A 22,458-nucleotide genomic window follows, 5' to 3' on the forward strand; every position below is an offset into this window, starting at 1 on the left:
ACACCCAAATCCCAAAGTTTCCACTTTTGCGCCTCTTCAAATTGCATCTGCAGAAGTGCATTCAAGCCAAAATAAAGCAAAAGCATAATTCTCTTGAACAGCTCATGCAATTATATCACATTTGAGATCAGCTCATGTTGATGTTTCTTCCACTTTTCATAGAAGAATTTAAAATTTGGGAGAAATTCTGGAAAATATTTAAACAGGATGATATCTGGATCGAATGGTAAAGTACAGGAGAATCATGGCAAAAAAGGCAGTGTTGACACATATGATTTAATTATAACTAATACATGATTTGGACTGTATTCTTACTTTTTTATTGTTCTCATGCCATGGCTTGTTTTCACTGAGCAGTAATGTTTCGGTCCACTACAGTACAGTATAATACACATTTATTTCCATTTCCACTGTCCAAAGTACCAAAAAAGCAAACAGTACCCCTTTTTTGGCAGCTATTCAATTTTTGGTACCTAGCACAACAGTACTGTACCAAAAAGGTGGAACTAGACTCACTGCTGAATGCTATTGGTTTACAGAGAATCATCACTTGCATGACAAAAAGCCAGGAGAACGACAACAGGACTCACTATTTTTACATAGCTAAAAGACAACACCATAATAATACAATAACAAACCAAACAAAGCTTGTCGTCTTCTTTTGACAAACAGCCACATGCCAAAAGCAAGAACAGGGCCTGCTGTATGTCCTCCTTTGTTGTTTATGAGGTCATTTACATGTAGAAAGCACGAAGCACACCGCTTTCTGACATTCGGACACCAATCCAACCAAGTAAAGGATGCTGTCAGCAGTGGAAACAAAAACCTGTTTAAATAATCAGGTGAAATAATGACGTCTGAAATGTCTGTTTTTTAAATATTCCTTTTTTGTTTGCAGGCTTTTGAGGTTGAATCCAGTACAAAAGCCAAAGATTTCTGCCGAAACATCGCCGGCAGGATGATGCTTCATTCCTCTGAAGGTTTCAGCTTGTTTGTCAAAATTTCTGACAAGGTGAGTCTACAGAGCTGTCTAGATGAATCGAGGATGTGTGAGTTTATGGCACCATAAATAACTCCTTCAAAAGCCCAACCGCTGAGTGTTACTGCTTTCTCCTCTACTTTTCTCCTCACAGCTGGCAGTTGTTTGTCAGTATATTGTGATATAAATGTCTCATCGTGTTTCAGGTGATCAGTGTGCCAGAAGGAGATTTCTTCTTTGACTTTGTTCGACATCTGACAGACTGGATCAAAAAAGCCAGAGCTGTGAAAGACGGTGATTATGTGTTTTGCTCATTAAAGTATGGTGAAAGAAAGAGCTTAAATGTGCTGCAAGTTAAGAAAACAGATGCAAATAGAAAAACATTAAGAGAGTTTTAACAACACGCACTCACAAATTCATTCAGCACATGCAAATACATGCAAATGAGCTGCAAATAGCACAAAAACACAAAAGAACAAACCTGACTGCTTCCTGTTTAAAGTCCTCAGTATAGTGGGACATCTGATAGGTGGGTTTTTTGTTTATCTCTGAAAACACTGATGACAAACAAGAAGCAGTCGGGTTCATCACTTTTTGGGGTGTGCACTATTTGCAGTGTAATTCTGTATTTGTATTATCATGTTGTGAGAATTTGCATGTGTTTGTGTGTTGTCAAACTGATAAAGATATGTTTTTTGTGTGTTTTCTAAACTTTCAGTGCATTGGTGAATTCAGTGCCAATCAGCCAATGTGTAAAAATGATCATTTGAGTTGTAAAAATACATGAAAGGTGTTTATGTTTGTGTTTATTCTGTAGGCACAGTTCCTTCATTGACCTACCAAGTGTTTTTCATGAAGAAACTGTGGACTAACACTTTCCCAGGCAAAGATCCCATGGCCGACTCCATTTTCCATTACTTCCAGGTAGAAAACACATTTTGTAGCCTTTTTCAGACATGCAGTCTTTCTGGTGAATTACTAGTTCATTACTGTATATGTGAATTTTCAGGAATGGGTTTTTTAAGTTTTCCTCCTTGAGTTGTGACAGTTTTGGATTTTTGTTTTTGTTTTGGTGAGGGTGGGATTTTTCTTTATTACCAATACTGCAGCCAATAAACAGGGGGTGATCAAATCGTCTTGTCTTCATTTTTCAGGATGTGTCCTGCACGCCAGAAATATTTCTGAAAATGCTGTTATATAGTTACTAAATAATCGGGTGTCTGCAATTAAGAAGTGGTGTTTCATTCCCTTCATTTGTTCACTACTTTTTATTTACAGTTCCAGAGAAACCAAAAATTTGTGTGGTCCACTCTCCACTCTGATTTTGAGTGTACAAAGGCGGAAAAAAGAACATGATTATAATGAATATATTATTAATATATAATATTATTAATATATAATATAACTAATATTTAATACCATGTTTCTATATTTCCATACAAATAATTTTTACATTTTTAAAATCTTTCTTTTTAAATGTCATTAAAAAGCAAATCCCTTAATGTGTGCTTAGTTAGATTTTTTCACCATGTATTGCACTTGAGATAAAAACAATCTATAGGATTTACACTGATAAATTTAAATACAATGATAAATTTACCCAGCCTCAAGTGGTTCCAAACTATTATAATTTTGTTGTTGATGTTGTTGTTGTTGTTCTTGTTGTTGTTCTTGTCATTGTTAAACACAAAGATATACTGAAGAATGTTGGAAACCTGCAACCATCAACATTCGTAATAGCAAAAAAATACAGTGAAAGTCAGCTACTATTCTTTAACATTTTTCAAAATAACTTCTTTTGTGTATAATGAGCAAGAATATTCGCTTTTGCATGAGATGTCCCTTTTAAAATCCAATTGTCTGAAGACTCATGACTGATTATAAGAGAAACAGACTCAATTTTGTCAGTGATCTGACCTTTAAAAGGATGTTTTTAATGACATCTCCATTTGCCAATTCAGTATTTCACTGGTAAAGAGATTACATTTCAGGATGTTTTTCCCCCAAAACATTTCTAGCAAATATATGTAAATCAAGTCTATCTGGATTACAATGTGAAATCTGTTTGTTTAATTCACAATAAGGGAAAGTATACATTAATCAACGTTCCGCAAAAACTTAATGATTTATTTTGATGGTCCCTATTGCACTTAGTCTTTTTGCTGACTAAAAGTTGCATTGCAACTACATACCAGTTACTTCTCATTTGTGTATTAGTGGACTTTTTGCCTAATATCTGTTGATACTGCTCCTTCAAAGACATTTAACGGACTATAAGAAACTTTGCAAGTGCATGTCATCTTACAGCAACCCTAAACCCAACATAACAGTTTAATTATAATCTATTGAGAACTAGTTGGCATGTAAAAAGGCACGTTAAAGGCACCATCAAAATAAAGTGATACCCTTAAATGTAACCAATTTAGCCCAAAGTTTTCACTGGTGGTCCCTTCACCAGATGTTAAAGCCATACCAATAAAAAAAAAAAAAAAAACTTAAAACAATACTCAAGTTAACAACAAAAAACAACTACAATATCAAAAAGTCAAGAGTTCACAATGTTGAAAATAAGCAGCTTTAAAAATATACTTCAATGACCCAAAAGATAGACATTCTCTAACAGATTGTGGTATCAAATTCCACTGATGCTTCTCTTAACTTACATCTTAATCTCATAACTCAATTTTCAAAACTCTCCTTCAGGAGCTTCCAAAGTATTTGCGGGGCTATCACAAGTGCTCTGTTGAGGAGGCCTTTCAGCTTGCTGCGCTCATATACAGAGTCCGGTTCGAGGAGGACAAATCCCACTTCGTGCACTTCAGCAAGATGCAGAAAGAGCTGCTTCCTCAAGACCTCATTCATCAACTCTCACCCGACGACTGGAAACGGGTGAGCAAAACAACAGCCGGCCTCATTCAGTCGTTTATCACTAGAGGATAATGCAGTCATGTGTTTGTCTTCTCTCTTCTGCAGTCTGTCGTCACACACTTTAACAAGCATGCTGGGAAATCTCGAGAGGAAGCAAAACTCATGTTTCTGGAAATCATTTACAAGTGGCCTACTTTTGGATCTGCCTTTTTTGAAGTCAAGGCGAGTTTGTCATATTATGATGCAATTGTTTGTAAATTGCTGTGAAAATAAATTACAATACATTTAAATAAATTACATTGATGCAAGGATTTGATCTGTAAACTGAAGTGTGGTTTAATATTCATCCACAGCAATCGTCAGATCCACATTTCCCAGAAGTCCTCTTGATTGCGATCAACAAGCTTGGTGTTACTCTTATTGACCCGAAAACAAAGGTAGGTTCACACACTGCCCAGAACAATGTAAGTAAATGACTGTTTTAAAAATAAGTTTGAGATTGAGAAGAAATAGGCCCATTTAATTTCTTTTAGACTGTATTTATTTGATTAAGAAATACAGTCAAATGTTACAATAAATACCAAATTACAAAATTACAATATAAATATTGAAAACATTTTAAAATATTATTTATTACAAGTTATTTAGGGCAATGCTGAATGTTTTTCATATTACTGAGAAACACTTTACACAAGGTTTTATTTGTCAATATTAATAACTGCATTTAACATGAATATAAAAATACTTTTAAAAATACGTAAGTAATATTTACAGTATATATACATACATACATATATATATATATATATATATATATATATATATATATATATATATATATATATATATATATATATGTATGTATATGTATATATATGTATGTATGTATGTATGTATGTATATGTATGTATGTATGTATGTATGTATGTATGTATGTATATATATATATATATATATATATATATATATATATATATATATATATATATATATATATATATATATATATATATATATCCATTCTTCTTTTTCTTCTTTTGCTGTACGTTTATTAATGTTATCAAGCATTATTAAATACTGTGGTAAATGTGCTGCTAATTGTTAAAAATAATGCATAATTGAGCTCATTGTGAAGCTTTAGCAACATTTATCTTTTTTTTTTTTTGGAAACTTTTTTGTTCTGCGTAATACTTATTCTAAAAGAATTCTTTAATAAATATAATTAATATTAAATAGTTTTATAAATGTTTATAAATCCTTTTTTTTCATCCTAAAAATGGACATCTGCTTACATCAAACTTTTACACAAACGTATTTTATTTTACATTTTACTTGTTTATTTTACACTTTGTAATCTACTCTGTATACACTTTGTGTATACACACACACACACACACACATACACACACACATATATATATATTCAGTTGAAGTCTGAATTATTAAATTAAAAAAATTAAAATTAAAAAATTCCTCAATTTCTGTTTAATGGAGAGCAGATTTTTTTCAACACATTTCTAAACATAACAGTTTTAATAACTCATTTCTAATAACTGATTTATTTTATCTTTGCCATAAGGACAATAAAAATTATTTAAAAATTTTAAGGCACTTTTATACAATTTAAAGTGACATTTAAAGGGCCTAAATAGGTTAATTAGGTTATCTAGGGTAATAGGTTAATTAGGGTAATTAGGTAAGTAATTGTATAACGATGGTTTGTTCGAAAAAACCTTATTGACCTTAAAATGTTTTTTTTTTATTAAAAAACTGCTTTTATTCTAGCTGAAATAAAACAAATAATACTTTCTCCAGAAGAAAAAATATTATCAGACATACTGTGAACATTTCCTTGCTCTGTTAAACACTATTTGTAAAATATTAAAAAAAGAAACGAAATTTCAAAGGGGAGCTAATAACTCTGACTTCAAATGTATATGATACAAACTATGTATAAATTGAAATATCTATGTAGCAAAATTGTTTTGTAAAGTTTTGTTTCTATTCTTGTGTGTGTATTACATATAAATATTAATTCATTCATTTTCTTGTCGGCTTAGTCCCTTTATTAATACGGGGTCGCCACAGCGGAATGAACCGCCAATTTATCCAGCACGTTTTTACGCAGAGGATGCCCTTCCAGCCGCAACCCATCTCTGGGAAACATCCACACACACACTCATACACTACAGACAATTTAGCCTACCCAATTCACCTGTACCGCATGTCTTTGGATTGTGGGAGAAACCAGAGCAGAGGTAACGCAGGGAGAACATGCAAACTCCACACAAAAACCCCAACTGACCCAGCTAAGGCTCGAACCAACGACCCAGCAACCTTCTTGCTGTGAGGCGACAGCACTACCTACTGCGCCACTGCGTCGCCTACATATGCATAAAAAATCTATATAATACAAACGCATATATATTATGTCAAAACATACTTTTTTATGTGATTAATCATTGCCCAGCACTATTTATATTTAAACATTGATGGTACATTATTGCAGTAACATAAATGTAAAGCAAAGTTTTAAAGCAAGAAAGCAACATTTATTGCATTTTGTTAGATATTGTATTTAATTACTCCTCTGTCTACAGGATATTTTGGGAACACACCCCTTCACCAAAATCTCCAACTGGAGCAGTGGACACACATATTTCCACATCACCATTGGAAACCTGGTCAGAGGCAGCAAACTTCTGTGCGAAACATCACTAGTGAGTCACACCTTTTGTTACATACATTACACAAAGACACCAGCTATTCCTTTAGATTATTGATGATATTTTGTTCTGTGGTTTAATAATGCTACTTTTTATCCTGTCTTCCACAGGGATACAAGATGGATGATCTTCTGACCTCCTACATCAGTCAGATGCTGACCACCATGACCAAGCAGCGCAGTTCACGGACAAACAACAAGTAAAACATGACTTTTGACAGTGCGCTGTTTATTCTTAAGCACACAGTATTTCCTGGATCAGTCATTTTGATACACAAACATCAGCTGAATCTGCTATTAGTGTGGTTACCTTTTCATACTGGAGCCTTAATTGTAAATTGTGAGTTTAATTTATTTAATAGCATTTCTCAGTCTTTTAATGTTGAATGAAGAACACGTTTAACTGACTGTCAGCATACTTGTTGCCTTTACATTTCAGGCCCTAATGTTTTTTTTTTTTTTTTAATTATTATTACTCTGATACCAATTTGAAAGTCAGATCAATTTCCTGATACAATTTATCAGTTTGTGGAATGATTTGTGTGTCATTTTGCCAATTAAATGCATTATGAAGATTTAGAAATGTTGCCAAAATTGTTGCACATTTGGTTTTGGTCCTTATAGTGTTTACACAGCACTGTTTTTAGCTAACTTTTAAAGCGTTTCAAATAAAAAAAAACATCATGAACTTCTTGTAATCTAAATTTAATAGACTATTGTCATGCTAATAGACTATTGTCTTGTAAGCATACTTGTTTCTTTTTCTGGGTTATTTGAAACCACTTATCTAAAAGTCTAAAACTATCATCTTAGTAATGTTTTCGGAAAGGCACTTCTTGACCTTTGTAAATGCTCCACTGCAAAGATAAGTATTAAAATGGATTTTCTAAATTGAAAAATTAATCAATCACAATTGCACAAGATGTTTAGGGTAAATGATTGAATCTTTAGCCATTATCCAATTTATTTATTCTTCCTTTTTTTAAACACATCTATTCATTTGTAGTTTCTAATTTTGGTATGTTGGAAGCTGCTGTTTATAAATAAAACGATAATATATTTGAGTTGCCTGGATTATTTGAATGGGATTTAGTCTTTTCAGTCAAATATTTAATATTTTGAATTGGCGCTGATAGTCTAAGTGCGTTAAAACATAGAACAAAGGTGTTTACGGGGACCTGAGTTAGATTCCCGGCCTTGAGGTCCTTTGTTAATCCCCCATAATCCCCACCCCCAAACCACCCACCCACCAACACTTTCCTGTCCATTCTCTACACTGTCCTATCAATAAAACATGAAAATCCCTTAAAGTGTTTTTTTATATTAATAATTTAAGTTTTACATCAATTAAATGCAACAAATTCAAATGATTCATTTACATCATACAATTACTGTCAAATTGTGTATAGTCAGTGTTTTTATTTTATTATTATTTAATAACATTGTAGTATTCATTCAGTAATTTATTTTCTTTTGGCATAGTCCCTTTATTCATCAGTGGTCGCCACAGCGGAATGAACCCCCAACTTATCCAGCATATGTTTTACACAGCGGATGCCCTTCCATCCGCAACCCAGTACTGGAAAACATCCATACTCACTCATTGATACACATACACTAAGGCTAATTTAGTTTATTCAATTCACCTGTACCGCATGTCTTTAGACTGTGGGGGAAACCGAACACGAACACGGTGAGAACATGTAAACTCCACACAAAAATGCCAACTGACCTGTCTGGGACCAAACCAGTGACCTTCCTGCTGTAAGATGACAGGACTAACCACTTGCTTCAATATATTTAGTTTCCATTTTAGTTTGACTGATTTTGTGTAAATTTTTCGTTTTTATATTTGTGATTATTTTGTATTAATACATTTATTGTGTTTGTTTTTAGCCATTTTAGTACTTAATACAAATATTCATACATTTTACTTCAGGTTTTTTGAATAGTTTTTATAAGTTTTAATATTTTTAGTTAACAATAACCACACTGTTTGTTGTTCTCGATGTACAACAATAACTTTTTGATAGAATTAGACTAGAGAGTTCTTAGCATAATAAAAATAAGAAAATTGTAACAATAAAATAATTGAAAAACACACGTGAACAAAATTCACAAACAAAAACTCCCCAAAAAACTAAGAAAATAAGAGCTCAAACAGACAATGCTTAAAGATATAGACATACATCATGATATTGCAATAGCTAAACAATGATTACATAATGACAGCAGTTGTATGTGGCTAAAATACGGCTCTGATTCACCCCTACATTCAATTAAAACAAGACAAAACACAAGCACAAATATGATTTATGACCTTTAAGATTGTTACATGATTAAGGTTCAGTTGGAGATTAATGTTTCAGCCAAAACCATGAAAGGGCTTTTCAATACCACTTAGGAGAAACCATAAAACCAATAAATCCACTAATGCTTCAGTGAAGAAAACATAAATTTCATTGAAATGACAAATAATCCCAATCATGCTTGAAATGGAAACCTTTAATGCAGCACTGATGAAACCTGAGGCTGGAGAAATGACAATATAATGTCTCTACAATTGAGCATTTACAAGACACAATTCATAAAAAATACCAGTAACTTTAAGGCCCCACTTGAACTGTGGTTTACAGCGGTTTAACTGAACGTCAGTTAGAGATTTGTTAAACATACAGGTTAGATATGAACATCAGGCACTTTAGAGAGAGAGTTCGTGTTTCTCAGAACCGTTCATGTTGGATAAAAACCACACATCGTTCAGCTCTGGTCAAGGAGACATGAAGCATGATCAGAATGATGCACTAGAAGATGAAGCCGTTTGTTTTATAAACTGATTTAAGGATGAATTGTCTCCTACCTGCCCTGAACTGTCTGTAGGAGCCATTATCAAGTTCTGAACTGTTGTTCACACTGATGGCCAAAACTCGCTCCCTCCACCTGCAAAACATCAACACTAGCTATGATTCCATCCATCTATTTTTTATGCACATTTTAGAATATCTTATAAAAAATGTACTAAAAAATGTACATGCATTTTGAAAATATGCATTAAAAAAAACAGATGTGCACAGCTGTGTAGGATAAACTTTTTATCCGATAAGAAAAAAATGAGCATAAACAACAATGGAAACACAAGTACTGAATATATTCCTATATGCGCATTAAAAAATCATGTGATTTTGTCCTAAGAGTTTACGTTATGACAAAAACAGACACAATGGGACAGCATTAATAGACAAATCAACAAATCAATTACATTGTGCTACATCAGGAAGTGATTATTTTATTCTCTTTGACTCAATGGATGAAAACAGGGCTTTATTTGCAATATTTTATGTGATGAATGAGAAGTTTAATTTACATCTATTTTTCTGAAGGACTACAGCATAGGTCTCAAACTGGATTCTTGGAGTGCCTCAGCTCTGCACAGTTTTGCTCCAACCCTAATCAAACACAGCTGATGCAATAATCGAGTGCTCAAAAGTGTCTTGAACACCTTTATTATTTGGATCAGCTGTGTTTCATTAGGGTTGGAGTAAATTTGTGCAGAGCTGAGGCCCTCCAGGAATCCAGTTTGAGACCTATGCTCTACAGCCTTCAAAACTTTAAAACTACTTCAAAGTCTCGACTCAGACTTTCTCAAATTAGCATCAAAGTTTGTTCATAAACTTTTCTAGTTTCAGTTTTATATATAATCAGTTTCAGTTATAATATATACATTAAATAACTTTAATTTATCTTTGTTTTTTCCCTCATATTTCAGTTCCTTGTTCTTAAATCTGATCTTTACTGTGGAATGAGGGGAGCTAAATGTTGTGAATGCTTGTTTATTTTTAGGTACACCTGTAGCCTATTTTATGTTGTTTCAGAATGAAATTCTACAATATGCCTTAAACACAAATGCAACTTTTTTTCAGCAACACAATTTTAACCCTGTGAGACAAATTTCTGGGAAAAAAAATGTTATTGATCACAGTGAGACTCACCAATGAAACATAAAGATCATCATGATTAGAATAAGGGATGTAATGTCAGTCAGAGTCCACATTAGCCTGTACTCGTCCGGCGTCTGAGAGAGAGAGCAAAACCACAGGTTTGAACAAGTGATAGATATTATTTCTAAGTGGTGTGTCGTTTACCATGAGAAAGAGTGGCCTTTGCAGTTTCTTAAGGATGTGAACAGCATTAGTGGCAACAGAATGAGCTCCTGAACACCAGGCAAGAGAATACAGCCACGGCTCGCTGACCACATACAGGTTAGTGCTGATGTTTGCAGCAGCGTATTTTCTGTTGTTCAGAAAAGGAAGACCACAAAGACTTTATCCCAACATATTCATAGCAATATATGTTTATTTAGAAAATATTTTGTGACCCTGGACCAAAAGAACAGTCATAAGTTGCACAAGTATATTTGTGGGGAATGCCAAAAATACCTCTTTTTTTGTATTTTCAATATGACAAAAATTAGAATGATAAAAAATAATTTTCTTTCATGAAGACATTTTGTTGATTTCCAACTGTAAATATATAAAAACTTTCTGATTAGTTAATATGCATTTGCTAAGAACATCATTTGCACATTTTAAAGGCAGGTTTTCCTCAATATTTTGATTATTATTGAACCTCAGATTCCAGATTTTTAACTAGTTACATGTCAGCCAAATACTGTCCTATTTTAACAAACCATACATCAATGGAAGTGTATTTATTCAGCTTTCAGATGTTGTAAAAAAAAACTCCATATTGCAAAAATTGACACTTATGACTGGTTTTGTGGCCTATGGTCACTTTTAGTCCGTATTGACATGATGCACATCCATGTGAATGTATCTACTGAACCTGATTTCTGTCTCTGACATAGAGCTGTAATGGATGTTGAGTCTGGCTATGCGTCTCAGCTGAAGCTCCTCCACAGGTGCTTGTTCATGTGTTATCTGCTGTAACTCAGGGTCAAGTTCTTGTACGAAGTCTCTGAGCTCTGGAGGCAGCCATAATACCTAAATTAAACATATACAATTGAAGGCAAAATGATAAGCCCTACTGTGAAATTGATTTCTCAAATTATGTTTAACAGAGCAAGGGCATTTTTAGTTTCGTATTATATTCTTTTATCTAGCCTTACCTCTGTAATCTACTTGAAGTGTTAAATAAAAATAAGTCTTGAGGTCAATTTTATTAGCCTCGTTAAGAATTATTTTATTTATTAATTTATTTATTTTGTACAGATCATACCACTGTTGTTCAATAACTGTCCTAGTTATGTCTTTAAATTGCACTTTAAGCTAATTACTGAATACTCTTGCTAATAACTAATATAATAAATTTACTGTCATCATGAGAAAGACAGAAGAAATTAGTTATTATAAATGATTAGTTACTAATACTAATGTTTAAAAATGTGTTGAAAAAATCACTCTTTTTTGAAAAAAAAATCGTATTTCTCAGGAGGGCTAATTATTTAGCATTCATTTGTACATCAAATAGTTGTAAAACATCAATAATAAAATAAATGTAATTAAATATTGGCCTTTTAAATGCCTGAATAGTGTAAACCATGTAATAAAGGCACACCTGACTGGAGTGAATGGAGGACTGGTTGTGGATGACGTCCAGGGTTTGGGTTATCCATGTATCTCTGTAAGGGTGACCTCGGGGCGGCCGGTACAGGTCAAAGACCACAAGTTTTCCATGTTGAGCAGCCAGATCCAGGAAAGACCTCAGTGTGCACACAGACTGATTCTGGGCCTGCAGACGTTGACCTGAGCTCAGAGAAGAGGCCGTTCTGAAGGGGTCTTGCTGTGAGAGAGAAAATGTGATTAAAACACTCTTCTGACACTTAGTTAACACTGACTCTTTCGTCTGAACCCCAGGTACACTAAATCCTTTATTATGTTACTCTGTTCAAACTGCACATAATTTATCTTAATTGACATATAGGGTAAACTATTTATATAATATATTATAACTAAAATAATATATAAAATAATTTATGTATAAATAAAAAGGATCTAAAATATTATTTGCAAAATATTTAGTTTATTAAGTTATTTTTAAGTTACTTTAATAACTTAATAGTTGTTTTTCTATTCATTATAATTTCTTTATTATTTCTTTATTATTACTATACTATTCTTTAATATCTTTATTTGTGAAATAGTTTTTATTAAGTTTATTTTGTATTTATGTGTGTCATTTTATAGATGTTAAATATTATATAATTCCTATAATTATCACAATACTACAATTTTATATTTAGTTTTTAATTTATCATAATAAAATGTATTTTTTAAGAAAATATATAGAATTTTAAATATAAATATAATTTTATTATAGTTGCTCATCCTTTCAATGTTTCATATTTTTTTAAATAAAAACATATTCCTTTTTTTAGGATTTAAAAAGCGTCCCGCAGCCTTACAGAGAAGAACCAGGATCCAGCATTGAGACTCTGCAGCTCTCTCCATGTAAACATCGCAGGTGAGACATGTGTCCAGTTAGGAAACACGTCTTCCACATCAGTCGTCCTGAGCAGGTTCTTATCATGCATGAGGAAAGGAACTCCATCATAACTGCATCAACAGACAAAAGCTTTTCAGTCACACTTTACTTCAAGGTTCAATCCAATTACCACTTTTCCCTCAATAAACTGATAATTTGCTGCTTATTAACAGTCAGTAAAGTAGTTAAGCTTTGGTAATATGTAGGAATAGGGTAGAAAAATATCAGGAGGAAAATTTTCTTTTTAAGCATTAATAAGCATCCAATTTGTTAATAATAGGAATGGTGATAAGCAACCAGTTAAAATTGAGAATTTATGCATTCCTCTGTTAGGGAAGCTAATCTCAAACTAGCTGTAAACATTATAAAGTTGTTAGCTACACTACAGGTTACTATAATGTAGCTAGTTACATTAAAATTACTTTTTTCCATGATGTATAAGTGCCCCTTGACCACAAAACCCTCTCAAGTAGCATGTAAATGTGTAACTTTTGATTTACATGCCAAAAAATGTATTCAAAATTGTACAAATTAAATCTTAGCCACTTTTCTGAGTGACAATTGTCACCTCATGAGATTGGGGTAGAATAGCGAAAATCCATTTTATGACTCAAAATGACTGATGATTTTATGTTAATAGCAAAGAAATTTTTAAATATTAAGTTAGGATCATTTTTCATGAAAAAGTTTTGTAAATTTCATAAAGTAAAGATACATACACTGCTGTGTGACTGTCCAGCTACTGAAAAATGTAGTTATGATAGAATCTGAGCTACTTTAAGCTAGCGACTCCCCAAAACGGTAAAGTGTTAACAGATTTTCTTTGTAATTTCTGTGACCTAATAGTGACATCAGTCTCCAGACCATCTGCTCCGGCTGCCAATGCCATCTCAAAAGACATGTAGGTGTTTTCGGGGGCAAGCTGGGAAAAGACACAACAAAAGCTTTTTCTTCAGTCTTCACATCCTATATACTGTTGCAGTAAATTATTTGAGACTGAAATGGCATTATCACACTAAACTACAAAGGAAAAACGCCATAAAATCATTTATATTCAAAGATATCTGCTTGAAACTAGAAAGCCTCCGCAGAAGAATGATGTGTACCATTGGTGCTCCCCTGTGTCCAATTAAAGCTGGAGCTGATCCCAGATTCCTGCTGTCTTTAATGCAGGGGGATTTCAAACCCAGAGGAGCCAGGTACAGACTCACTATAGCAGTCATATACGGCAGCATGATGGCAATCCGGCTCACTAAAACACAAACAAACACATGGCGATTTACAGTACTCTGTGCAAAAAGTTTTAGCTCACACTAGCTCTGGTGTTTCAGCAAAGCTTTAATGAGCATTCGTATTTCTCCTTTGGTTTCTTTATTATGACATGAACAGAAAGTAGAATGACTACGTACACAAAGTGTTAGAAAATGATTTGTATGTATGTTCGGGTAAACCCATATGGGATCTATAATATTCTCCAGTTTATGACTGTTTAACCTGTCAGAGTCAGAGCTGTTTTTCTCTCCAGATAATTATTGGGGCCATATTTATATTTATATTGGTGAAATGATTATAGGGTCAATGTACAATTACTAAAACATAATGGTGGCCTAAGATGTTTGAATACTATTGATATTTATAACACTTTAAAAATATATATTTTATTCATTAGGCGTTGACACAGCAAAATTAACTGACAACTTAACCAGCATAGGTTTTACACAGCGGATGTCCTTGTAGCCGCAACCCAGTACTGGAAAACACCAGTACTTATTCAATTCACCTATAGCGCATGTCTTTGTACTTTGGGTGAAACCAGAGCACCCAGAGAAAACCCATGCGAACACAGAGAGAACATACAAACTCCACACAGAAATGTTAACTGGCCCAGCCGGGGCTCGAACCAGTGACCTTCTTGCTGTGAGGTCTCTTAATTGTATTTTATTTTATTATTATTTTTACTTTAGTCATTACACCTACAAATAAGTTCTGATTCTTACCTTTCATATTGAGCCGGAAGACATGAAAGGCTATTGGCCAGGATAACAGAGTGATTAAAACTACACCGCCTATGTGTAGATATGGGGCAGTTACCTGGCGATTTGGAAAAAAGGAATTCAATATCTGTTTATTATCGTGGAGGTGTATGTAAGATTTCATTTGATGGTAGACTTACCTGAAAAGATAAAAGTACAGTCATCCATTCCCTGCCCCATAAATCTGAAAGAACAGATGAGGCCACAATGGAGAGAATCAAAGTCACCAAAATCCCAATCTATTAAGACAGAAATGTAAACTGTAAGCTTCAGACTTTCAGTTGTTTCAGTAGGTAGAGCAGGTGTGCATGATGTTACCTTGTGACACCAGTGTAAATATAACCTCTGACCTTCTGAAAGAAGACAAACTGCAAGCAGCTGTGAATGAGAACATATTTCTTATCAGCAAAATATTTAATTAACAGTTTAGTAACCTGTTATTAAAAAGCAAATGTAAAAAACTAAAAATCACATTGGCAATAATTATTAATTTTCCTCTTTTTTACTACTTTTATTCATTTTTTTTAAGCTTGCCGTTTTCTCAGTCTCTTTGGTACATTTCTCAGATCAGAATTGATTTTTATAAAACTTTAAGTGCATTTCTCAAAATAACGCATACAACTAGCAAAACAGCCAGTCTCTTGCTCAAAATCCTTAGTTCATCTCTTATAGTTTTTCACAATTGCTTTGGCTCATTTCTTGATTGAAATTTTTATTTTTCAAAACAATAAGTTAAGATCTCTGAACAGTTAGCTTATTGTTTACATCAGATTGTCATTTCTTTTTGATTTAAGCTAATTGCAAATGCGTTGGCATGTGTTCGAACAGTAAGTACAATTGTCTGTGGTTTGGACAAAAACTAATTGCACATGGCTTGTGCGTCAAAACCAATGAGTGTATTCTCATTTAAACTGTCAAACTTCTCACAACTTCTCATTTTTCATTGTGTGAGCCACCACAGCAATTTATTCAGTAATCAAACATTTGTATACACAAATGTTTACACCATAAATATATAATATTGGCATTGTTTGTAATGTCTGCTAAATTGATAAATGATCTCTAATTGCCATATAATTTGCATTTGGGAGCATTTATATGTAGAATGCACACAGCATGTTTACTACCTGGACAGGATGTCCACCAAGAGAATTTTTTTCAAAAGATGTGGCAAAGTAATTAAGAAAAACTGTAAAATACATTTCTGTGTTCTCATGTCATTGTGTGTGCTGACATAAGACAGTTAAATTACTTCAGTCATGTTGTCAATTTAACAGTGTACTCTGGAGGGGTCTTCTGATGTAAACTATGGCTAAATTTGTTTTTGTTTGTTTTTTGCTGTTTGTACTGTGATTAGTTGGCAGATCATATCATTGCGATACAGAAAGGAAAATACAGCACTGCATAGCACAAAGAAAAAACAAAACAAAAGTCGAAATGTGAACTGGACAATCTCCTTTGAGATGCACCTTAACTAGAAAAAGTCAAGACCTTGGGCACCTTGAAGAAATGTACTAATTCAAAACAGATTTAGATAAAAAGTCTATTGGAAATGCATAGAAAAATGCTTAATGACAAAATATTATGACAATTTGTTCAGCCATTTTGCATGTAAAGGCTTATGCCATGAACAAACGATTAAATGTTGTGGGGGTGAGACTATATGAACAAAGACCAAAATAATACACTTTGATCAACATGACATAAGCAACTGATAATATAGGAAACAGCAGAGAATTACACATGATCATTTGCATGGATGTACACAAGCATTTGCAACTTGTTCAAAGGAATGAAAAACTGCTTTTTTGATGTGCAAAAGTGACTCAATGTGAAGATTGAACTGGTAGTTTTTCAATTTCAACTCTGATCTGAGAAATGGACCAAAGCGACTGAGAAAAACTGTTCAGCAGATTACAGTTTTTCTCAGTCGCTTTGTTGCATTTCTCACAACACTAGTGCATTTTTGCACAACATTTAATGCATTTCTCAAAACAATTAGTACAAACGGCAAAACCTAGCTGATAACCTGCAAAAGCGCGTCACATGCTCATAATGGATAGTTCATTCCTCAAAAGCAAGTATTCATGTCAATCAAAGTGTCAGTATCATCAAGATGAAAAGTCCTGACATCATTGTTTATGAACAAGATAGTCAAATAGCTTAGTCATGTTTTCATTATGACAGTTTACTCTGGACATTTTTTCAATGCAAAAAAAGTCAGATTTTGGTGACACTTCCTGAAAATGCTCAAGACAGCACTAGATACTATTTGCACAGCCATTTGAAAACTACAGTAAAGTTAGACATCACTGCATTTAGTGAGGTATCTAGCGTACAAGACACTGAATATGTATGTTTCACATTTTTATAGCATTTGCTCTTTCCAATCCTAATTATTCCCAGCATTGCGCAAAATAATAAATACACCCTTATTTACAACAAACATAAACTCCCTTTAGGTAGAGCTGTGCACAACTGTACACAATACTGCAGTACATATTGGAACTGACCCTACAACATACACAGGTCTGTAAATCATTCATCAAATTGTTCAATTTTAAAGACATTTTCAGGAAAATAAAGATTTAAATTTGTTTAAAAAATTAGCTGGACAGATTTTGACAACTAGTTCAACATTTTTGTATGTAATGACTCAAGTAATGAAATGAGGATTATTTGTTTTATACAGAATGACTATTCAGCATTTACAAGTTTAGTTCATTTTGACTGACATGACATAAGCTGATAATGAGATGATAATGTTCTAAACAGCAAAGAATTGTATAAAAGCAATTGATGCATGTCCAAAAGCATTCGCAATTTGTTGAAAAGAATGAGAAACTGCTACTAGGATGTGCACAAATGACTAATTGTTTAGAGAAATGCATTAACTGTTGTGCAAATGTAAATAGTGTAGTGAGAAATGCACCAAAGCCACTGACAAAAACTGTAATATGTTATTGTGTTACTGTTATTGTGACAGACAGACAGAATGGTGGGTAGAGATGGATGGATGGATGGATGGATGGATGGATGGATGGATGGATGGATGGATGGATAGATGAATGGAGATAGATAGATAGATAGATAGATAGATAGATAGATAGATAGATAGATAGATAGATAGATAGATAGATAGATAGATAGATAGATAGATAGATAGATAGATAGATAGATAGATAGATAGATAGATAGATAGATAGATAGATAGATAGATAGATAGATAGATAGATAGATAGATAGATAGATAGTTAGTTAGTTAGTTAGTTAGTTAGTTAGTTAGTTAGTTAGTTAGTTAGTTAGTTAGTTAGTTAGTTAGTTAGTTAGTTAGTTAGTAAAAAATGAGAATAAAATAATTTTAAAAGCACATACCAGCAGGACAGCAACATATGTGAACAGGAAAACAGCAAGAATCAACAAAACTAAAGACCATGGAAACCAGAAGCCCAGATTTCCAAAATTAAACCTAGAGAGACAGCAGCAGAAATATTACTTCATTTGAGAGCTATTTCAAAATGTGACCCTGCTGGACCATAAAACCTGTCACTAGTGTAGATACAGGGTATATCATCTTTAAAGTTGTTTAAATAAAGTTCTTAGCAATGCAAATTACTTATCAAAAATGTAGTTTTTATATTTTAAAGTAACTAAATATCTTCATAGAGCATGATCTCTACTTAATATTGTAATGATTTTGCCATACAAGGAAAATCTGTCCTATACCAAAATTTTAGCCACAAGCAAAAAGAAGATACAGTTGAAGTCAGAATTATTAGAAAACATTAGAAACATTAGAAATGTGTTGAAAAAAATCTTCTCTCCATTAAACAGAAACTGGGGGGGGGGGGGGGGGGGGATAAACAGTGGGATCTAATAATTCTGACTTCAACTGTAAGGATTAAGGTCAGGGATCACAGATTTATGTACAGATTTAATTATTGATTTTCTGTTTTAAATATTAAAGGATTAAATATTTGATGGTAAAAACAAATCATGTATTAAACAAAATCAACAGTAAAGGGTTAGGGTATCTTACACAGATAAAACAAATATTTTATTAATGACACAAACCAATCAAAGTCGTTGTAGTCATTTTGCGCTTCACTCCAGAAGTACAGGAAAACCAGACTGAGACAAAAGGTCAGAACGATCAAAGCAAAACTGCCACATTCCCACTGCAGGATTAAAGAGATAAGCCTTTTTAAGCCATTATATAATCCACACATATCTGGCTTACTATCACTGTATTTTCAAACTGAACTAAATATATTACTATAACAATCAGGGTGTATAAGGACAAAAAATACACCTTTTTTACATTAAATGACCTTAGAGCGGCAGCAGTGTCCAGGTTGAGTTAGTGTCTGTTGGTAACGTCTCCACTGGCAGCCGTAGAGTCCAGCTAAACAGCAGACTAACGGCTGGTGCTGGTACCGTTGGAGCAACATTTGACGTCCCACTTTCAGTTTGCCCAACTTCGGCTGGGTTACACTGGTCGGTGTTGATCCCATACGTGAGACGAAAGAGGAAACTGTTAATGTGTTCAAAATGTTATTATTTACAATAACTAATCCAAGAGTTTGTGGTAATGTGTTAAATTAGGAAACATTCGCTATTAACTAGCTGCTTATAGCATGTATTTTAATAGCATGTTGTCTGAATATTAGTACTTATTCGTGTGGGGTTTTCACCTTGTAAAAATAAGAGGACTTATAAGAGGAAGAGAAGTTGTAAATGATTTTTGGATGTAAAGATTTTTATGTTTCCTTGCAGTTTTTTTCTGTGGTAAGGGTTTTAATTTAATAACATTTTATTTTATTTTTATTTTAATAACTCTTGTCCTATGTATATTTATAAGGCTCAGAAAAAAATGGATTAAGCTGTATTCATCAGCCTATAGACTTTCAACTTCAGAGTTATTGGTTATTTTCTTATAAAACAGGTGTTTGTTTCTACATATAGCCTAAAAATAAGTCAAATTAGATGCTAAGTTTGACATAAAAATAGCCGAAATATCTAATTAGGTTAGTCCCAAATAGTCTATCCCACAAAACACTGAAATACATTTTATTAATAAATAAGATATTATTTAAATAAATACATAAACTTGATTCACTGAAGCATGTATTACACAAACTAACATTAACAAAAAAGTTTAAATGTTCAATAGGATTTAGGTCTGGGCTCTGGCTGGGCCACTCAAGGACATTCACGGAGTTGTTGTAAAGCCACTCCATTGATATTTTGGCAGGGTGGTTTGGGTCATTTAGCATGTCTCTGTACATTGCTGCATTCATCTTTCCCTCTATCCTGACTAGTCTTCCAGTTCCTGCTGCTGAAAAACATCCCCACAGCATAATGCTGCCACCACCATGCTTTACTGTAGGGATGATATTAACCTGGTGATAAGGAGTGCCTGGTTTTCTCCAAATGCAATGTCTGACATTCACTTTTAAGAGTTTAATTTTAGTCTCATCAGACCAGAGAATTTAGTTTCTTATGATCTGAGAGTCCTTCAGATGCCTTTTGGCGAATTCCAGTCAGGGAGTGGCTTCTGTCTGGCCACTCTACCATACAGGCCTGATTTGGTGGATTGCTGCACAGATGGTTGTTCTTTCCACAGAAGAACGCTGGAGCTCAGAAAAAGTGGCCATCGGGTTATTGATCACCCTCCTGACTAAGGCCCTTCTCCCTCGATCACTCAGCTTAGATGGCCGGCCAGCTCTAGGAAGAGTGTGCTCATTGGAGCTTTCAGAGCAGCAGACATTGTTCTGTAACCTTCCCCTGCCTTGTGCCTTGAGACAATCTTTTCTCGAAGATCTACAGACAATTCCTTTGTCTTCATGCTTGGTTTGTGGTTTGACATGCACTGTCAACCCTGGGACCTTATTCAGACGGGTGTATGCCTTTTCAAATCATGTCCAATCAACTGAATTTACCACAGGTGAACTTTAATTAAGCTGTTGAAACATCTCAAGAATGGTCAATTGTAACCTGAGCTAAATTTAGAGCTTCACCACAAAGGCTGTGAATACTTATGTAGAGGTGATTTTTCAGTTTTTTCATTTTTTACTAAATTTCCAACAAATAAAAAAAAAAGTTTAAATGTACCCAGCTTTTTGGTTTCTAGAATGTCAAATAAGAACCTACAGAGAACATTCCCAGAACGTTCGTAATTGGTTCCCAAAAAAATGGATTCCATATAGAGGAAAGTTTTGTGTTTGCTGGGTAACAGGTTAAATTTCTCTTCAGTAAAATTTCATCTCAGAGAACTCTCGTCATCTGGCATTCTTTAGAACAGATATGCCCAAAATAGGGCTCGCGGGCCAAAGTTGGCCCATTGTAACCTTTGATTTGCCCCACCACCTGAGAGGAGAGTATGATGAAGAGGGTTGGGGAAAATTACTTTAACACAGAGATTGTCATTTCTAATTTGACATAATTTTTTGTTGTTGTTGCTTGTTTTATTGCTGAGCTACAAAAAAGCTGAAATTAAATGTTTCAATTAAATGTAAATGAATCTAATTTTTAAATGTAAATACTGTCACTCGAAAGATAGAGGATTATGGAGAAGACATCAGCAAGCAAATCAAGGCAAAATTTATAGTGTAATTCTGTTCATTATAAAATGTAAAAAAAAATACTGTATTAGTAAATATAAAATGTATAATACAAATATGTTTTTAGTCATTTTAAACAATATTAAATACATTTTTTAATTACCCATGGTAAATTACCCCATTATATTTGCCTTCGGCCCATTAACCTCAATCAAGTTTGTTTTTTGGCTCTTTATAAGAAAAAGTTGGGCACCCCTGCTTTAGATAAATATGTAGCCCCGCCCCCACATAAACGCCATTTGTCGATTTTGGCAGAAAGCTGCATCTGTGTTTTTGATTGGCTGACACACTCAGTCAGCTCTTCTGTTTTTCATTTAATTATGTCTAGATAAGAATGACATTGGCATTTTCAATACGGGGTAATGACTCCTCGACTTTATCACTTAATGTGAGTGAGAACTAGATTAAAAACTAGACTGAAGGCACCAGCCATTAAACAGAAAGTATTCATAAAGCAAAGCACAAATGTCCCACATCCCGTTCCTATTCATACGCCCTCAGTCGGAAACGAACAAAGTTGTTTATGCATTACACAACAGCTGGCATCTTCACAGTATGCTAATCGCAACCAAATAATGATTTGCAAGAGCAAAGATAAGTTCAATAACGATAAGTGCAATATCTCACCGAATAACTGAACCCGGTCAGCGTCACGTCAGAAACAACAAACTGAGCCGGTATCTCTCTCTTTCTCCGTGTGTGTGCGCGTGAGCGTGTGTGTGTGTGTGT

At 33.7% G+C, this 22,458-nt stretch overlaps 2 protein-coding genes across 19 annotated transcripts in view; one reads left to right on the top strand and one right to left on the bottom strand.

The window, feature by feature from the left end:
• Positions 1 to 7,636, top strand: part of myo7ab (myosin VIIAb) — an 85,265-nt gene extending 77,629 nt beyond the window's left edge. For all 12 annotated transcript variants that reach the window (XM_073935305.1, XM_073935303.1, XM_073935304.1 and 9 more), the window contains 8 exons: positions 899 to 1,012; positions 1,186 to 1,273; positions 1,797 to 1,903; positions 3,683 to 3,868; positions 3,953 to 4,069; positions 4,201 to 4,284; positions 6,448 to 6,567; positions 6,684 to 7,636. In XM_073935305.1, coding sequence (XP_073791406.1) covers positions 899 to 1,012; positions 1,186 to 1,273; positions 1,797 to 1,903; positions 3,683 to 3,868; positions 3,953 to 4,069; positions 4,201 to 4,284; positions 6,448 to 6,567; positions 6,684 to 6,776 — 909 coding nt within the window. In that variant the 3' untranslated portion in view covers positions 6,777 to 7,636. The remainder of the gene's footprint in view (positions 1 to 898; positions 1,013 to 1,185; positions 1,274 to 1,796; positions 1,904 to 3,682; positions 3,869 to 3,952; positions 4,070 to 4,200; positions 4,285 to 6,447; positions 6,568 to 6,683) is intronic.
• Positions 7,637 to 8,867: 1,231 nt separating this feature from the next.
• The window catches only part of gdpd4b (glycerophosphodiester phosphodiesterase domain containing 4b), a 17,522-nt gene continuing 3,931 nt past the window's right edge, over positions 8,868 to 22,458 (bottom strand). For 2 of the 7 annotated variants that reach the window (XM_073935331.1, XM_073935332.1), the window contains exons 2-16: positions 19,438 to 19,600; positions 19,181 to 19,284; positions 18,482 to 18,575; positions 15,425 to 15,484; positions 15,247 to 15,345; positions 15,071 to 15,164; positions 14,180 to 14,325; positions 13,913 to 13,995; positions 12,994 to 13,144; positions 12,147 to 12,371; positions 11,415 to 11,572; positions 10,715 to 10,862; positions 10,562 to 10,644; positions 9,433 to 9,512; positions 8,868 to 9,338 (exon numbers count right to left, since the gene is read on the bottom strand). In XM_073935331.1, the coding sequence (XP_073791432.1) occupies positions 9,274 to 9,338; positions 9,433 to 9,512; positions 10,562 to 10,644; positions 10,715 to 10,862; positions 11,415 to 11,572; positions 12,147 to 12,371; positions 12,994 to 13,144; positions 13,913 to 13,995; positions 14,180 to 14,325; positions 15,071 to 15,164; positions 15,247 to 15,345; positions 15,425 to 15,484; positions 18,482 to 18,575; positions 19,181 to 19,284; positions 19,438 to 19,600 (1,753 nt within the window). In that variant the 3' untranslated portion in view covers positions 8,868 to 9,273. Of the gene's footprint in view, positions 9,339 to 9,432; positions 9,513 to 10,561; positions 10,645 to 10,714; positions 10,863 to 11,414; positions 11,573 to 12,146; positions 12,372 to 12,993; positions 13,145 to 13,912; positions 13,996 to 14,179; positions 14,326 to 15,070; positions 15,165 to 15,246; positions 15,346 to 15,424; positions 15,485 to 18,481; positions 18,576 to 19,180; positions 19,285 to 19,418; positions 19,641 to 22,356; positions 22,431 to 22,458 lie in introns of those variants that run through there. The other 5 variants (XM_068216041.1, XM_073935335.1, XM_005161245.4 and 2 more) reach the window with 5 other exon arrangements.

Source organism: Danio rerio, chromosome 21, assembly GCF_049306965.1.
Source record: "Danio rerio strain Tuebingen ecotype United States chromosome 21, GRCz12tu, whole genome shotgun sequence".
In the NCBI taxonomy this organism is placed as follows: domain Eukaryota; kingdom Metazoa; phylum Chordata; class Actinopteri; order Cypriniformes; family Danionidae; genus Danio; species Danio rerio.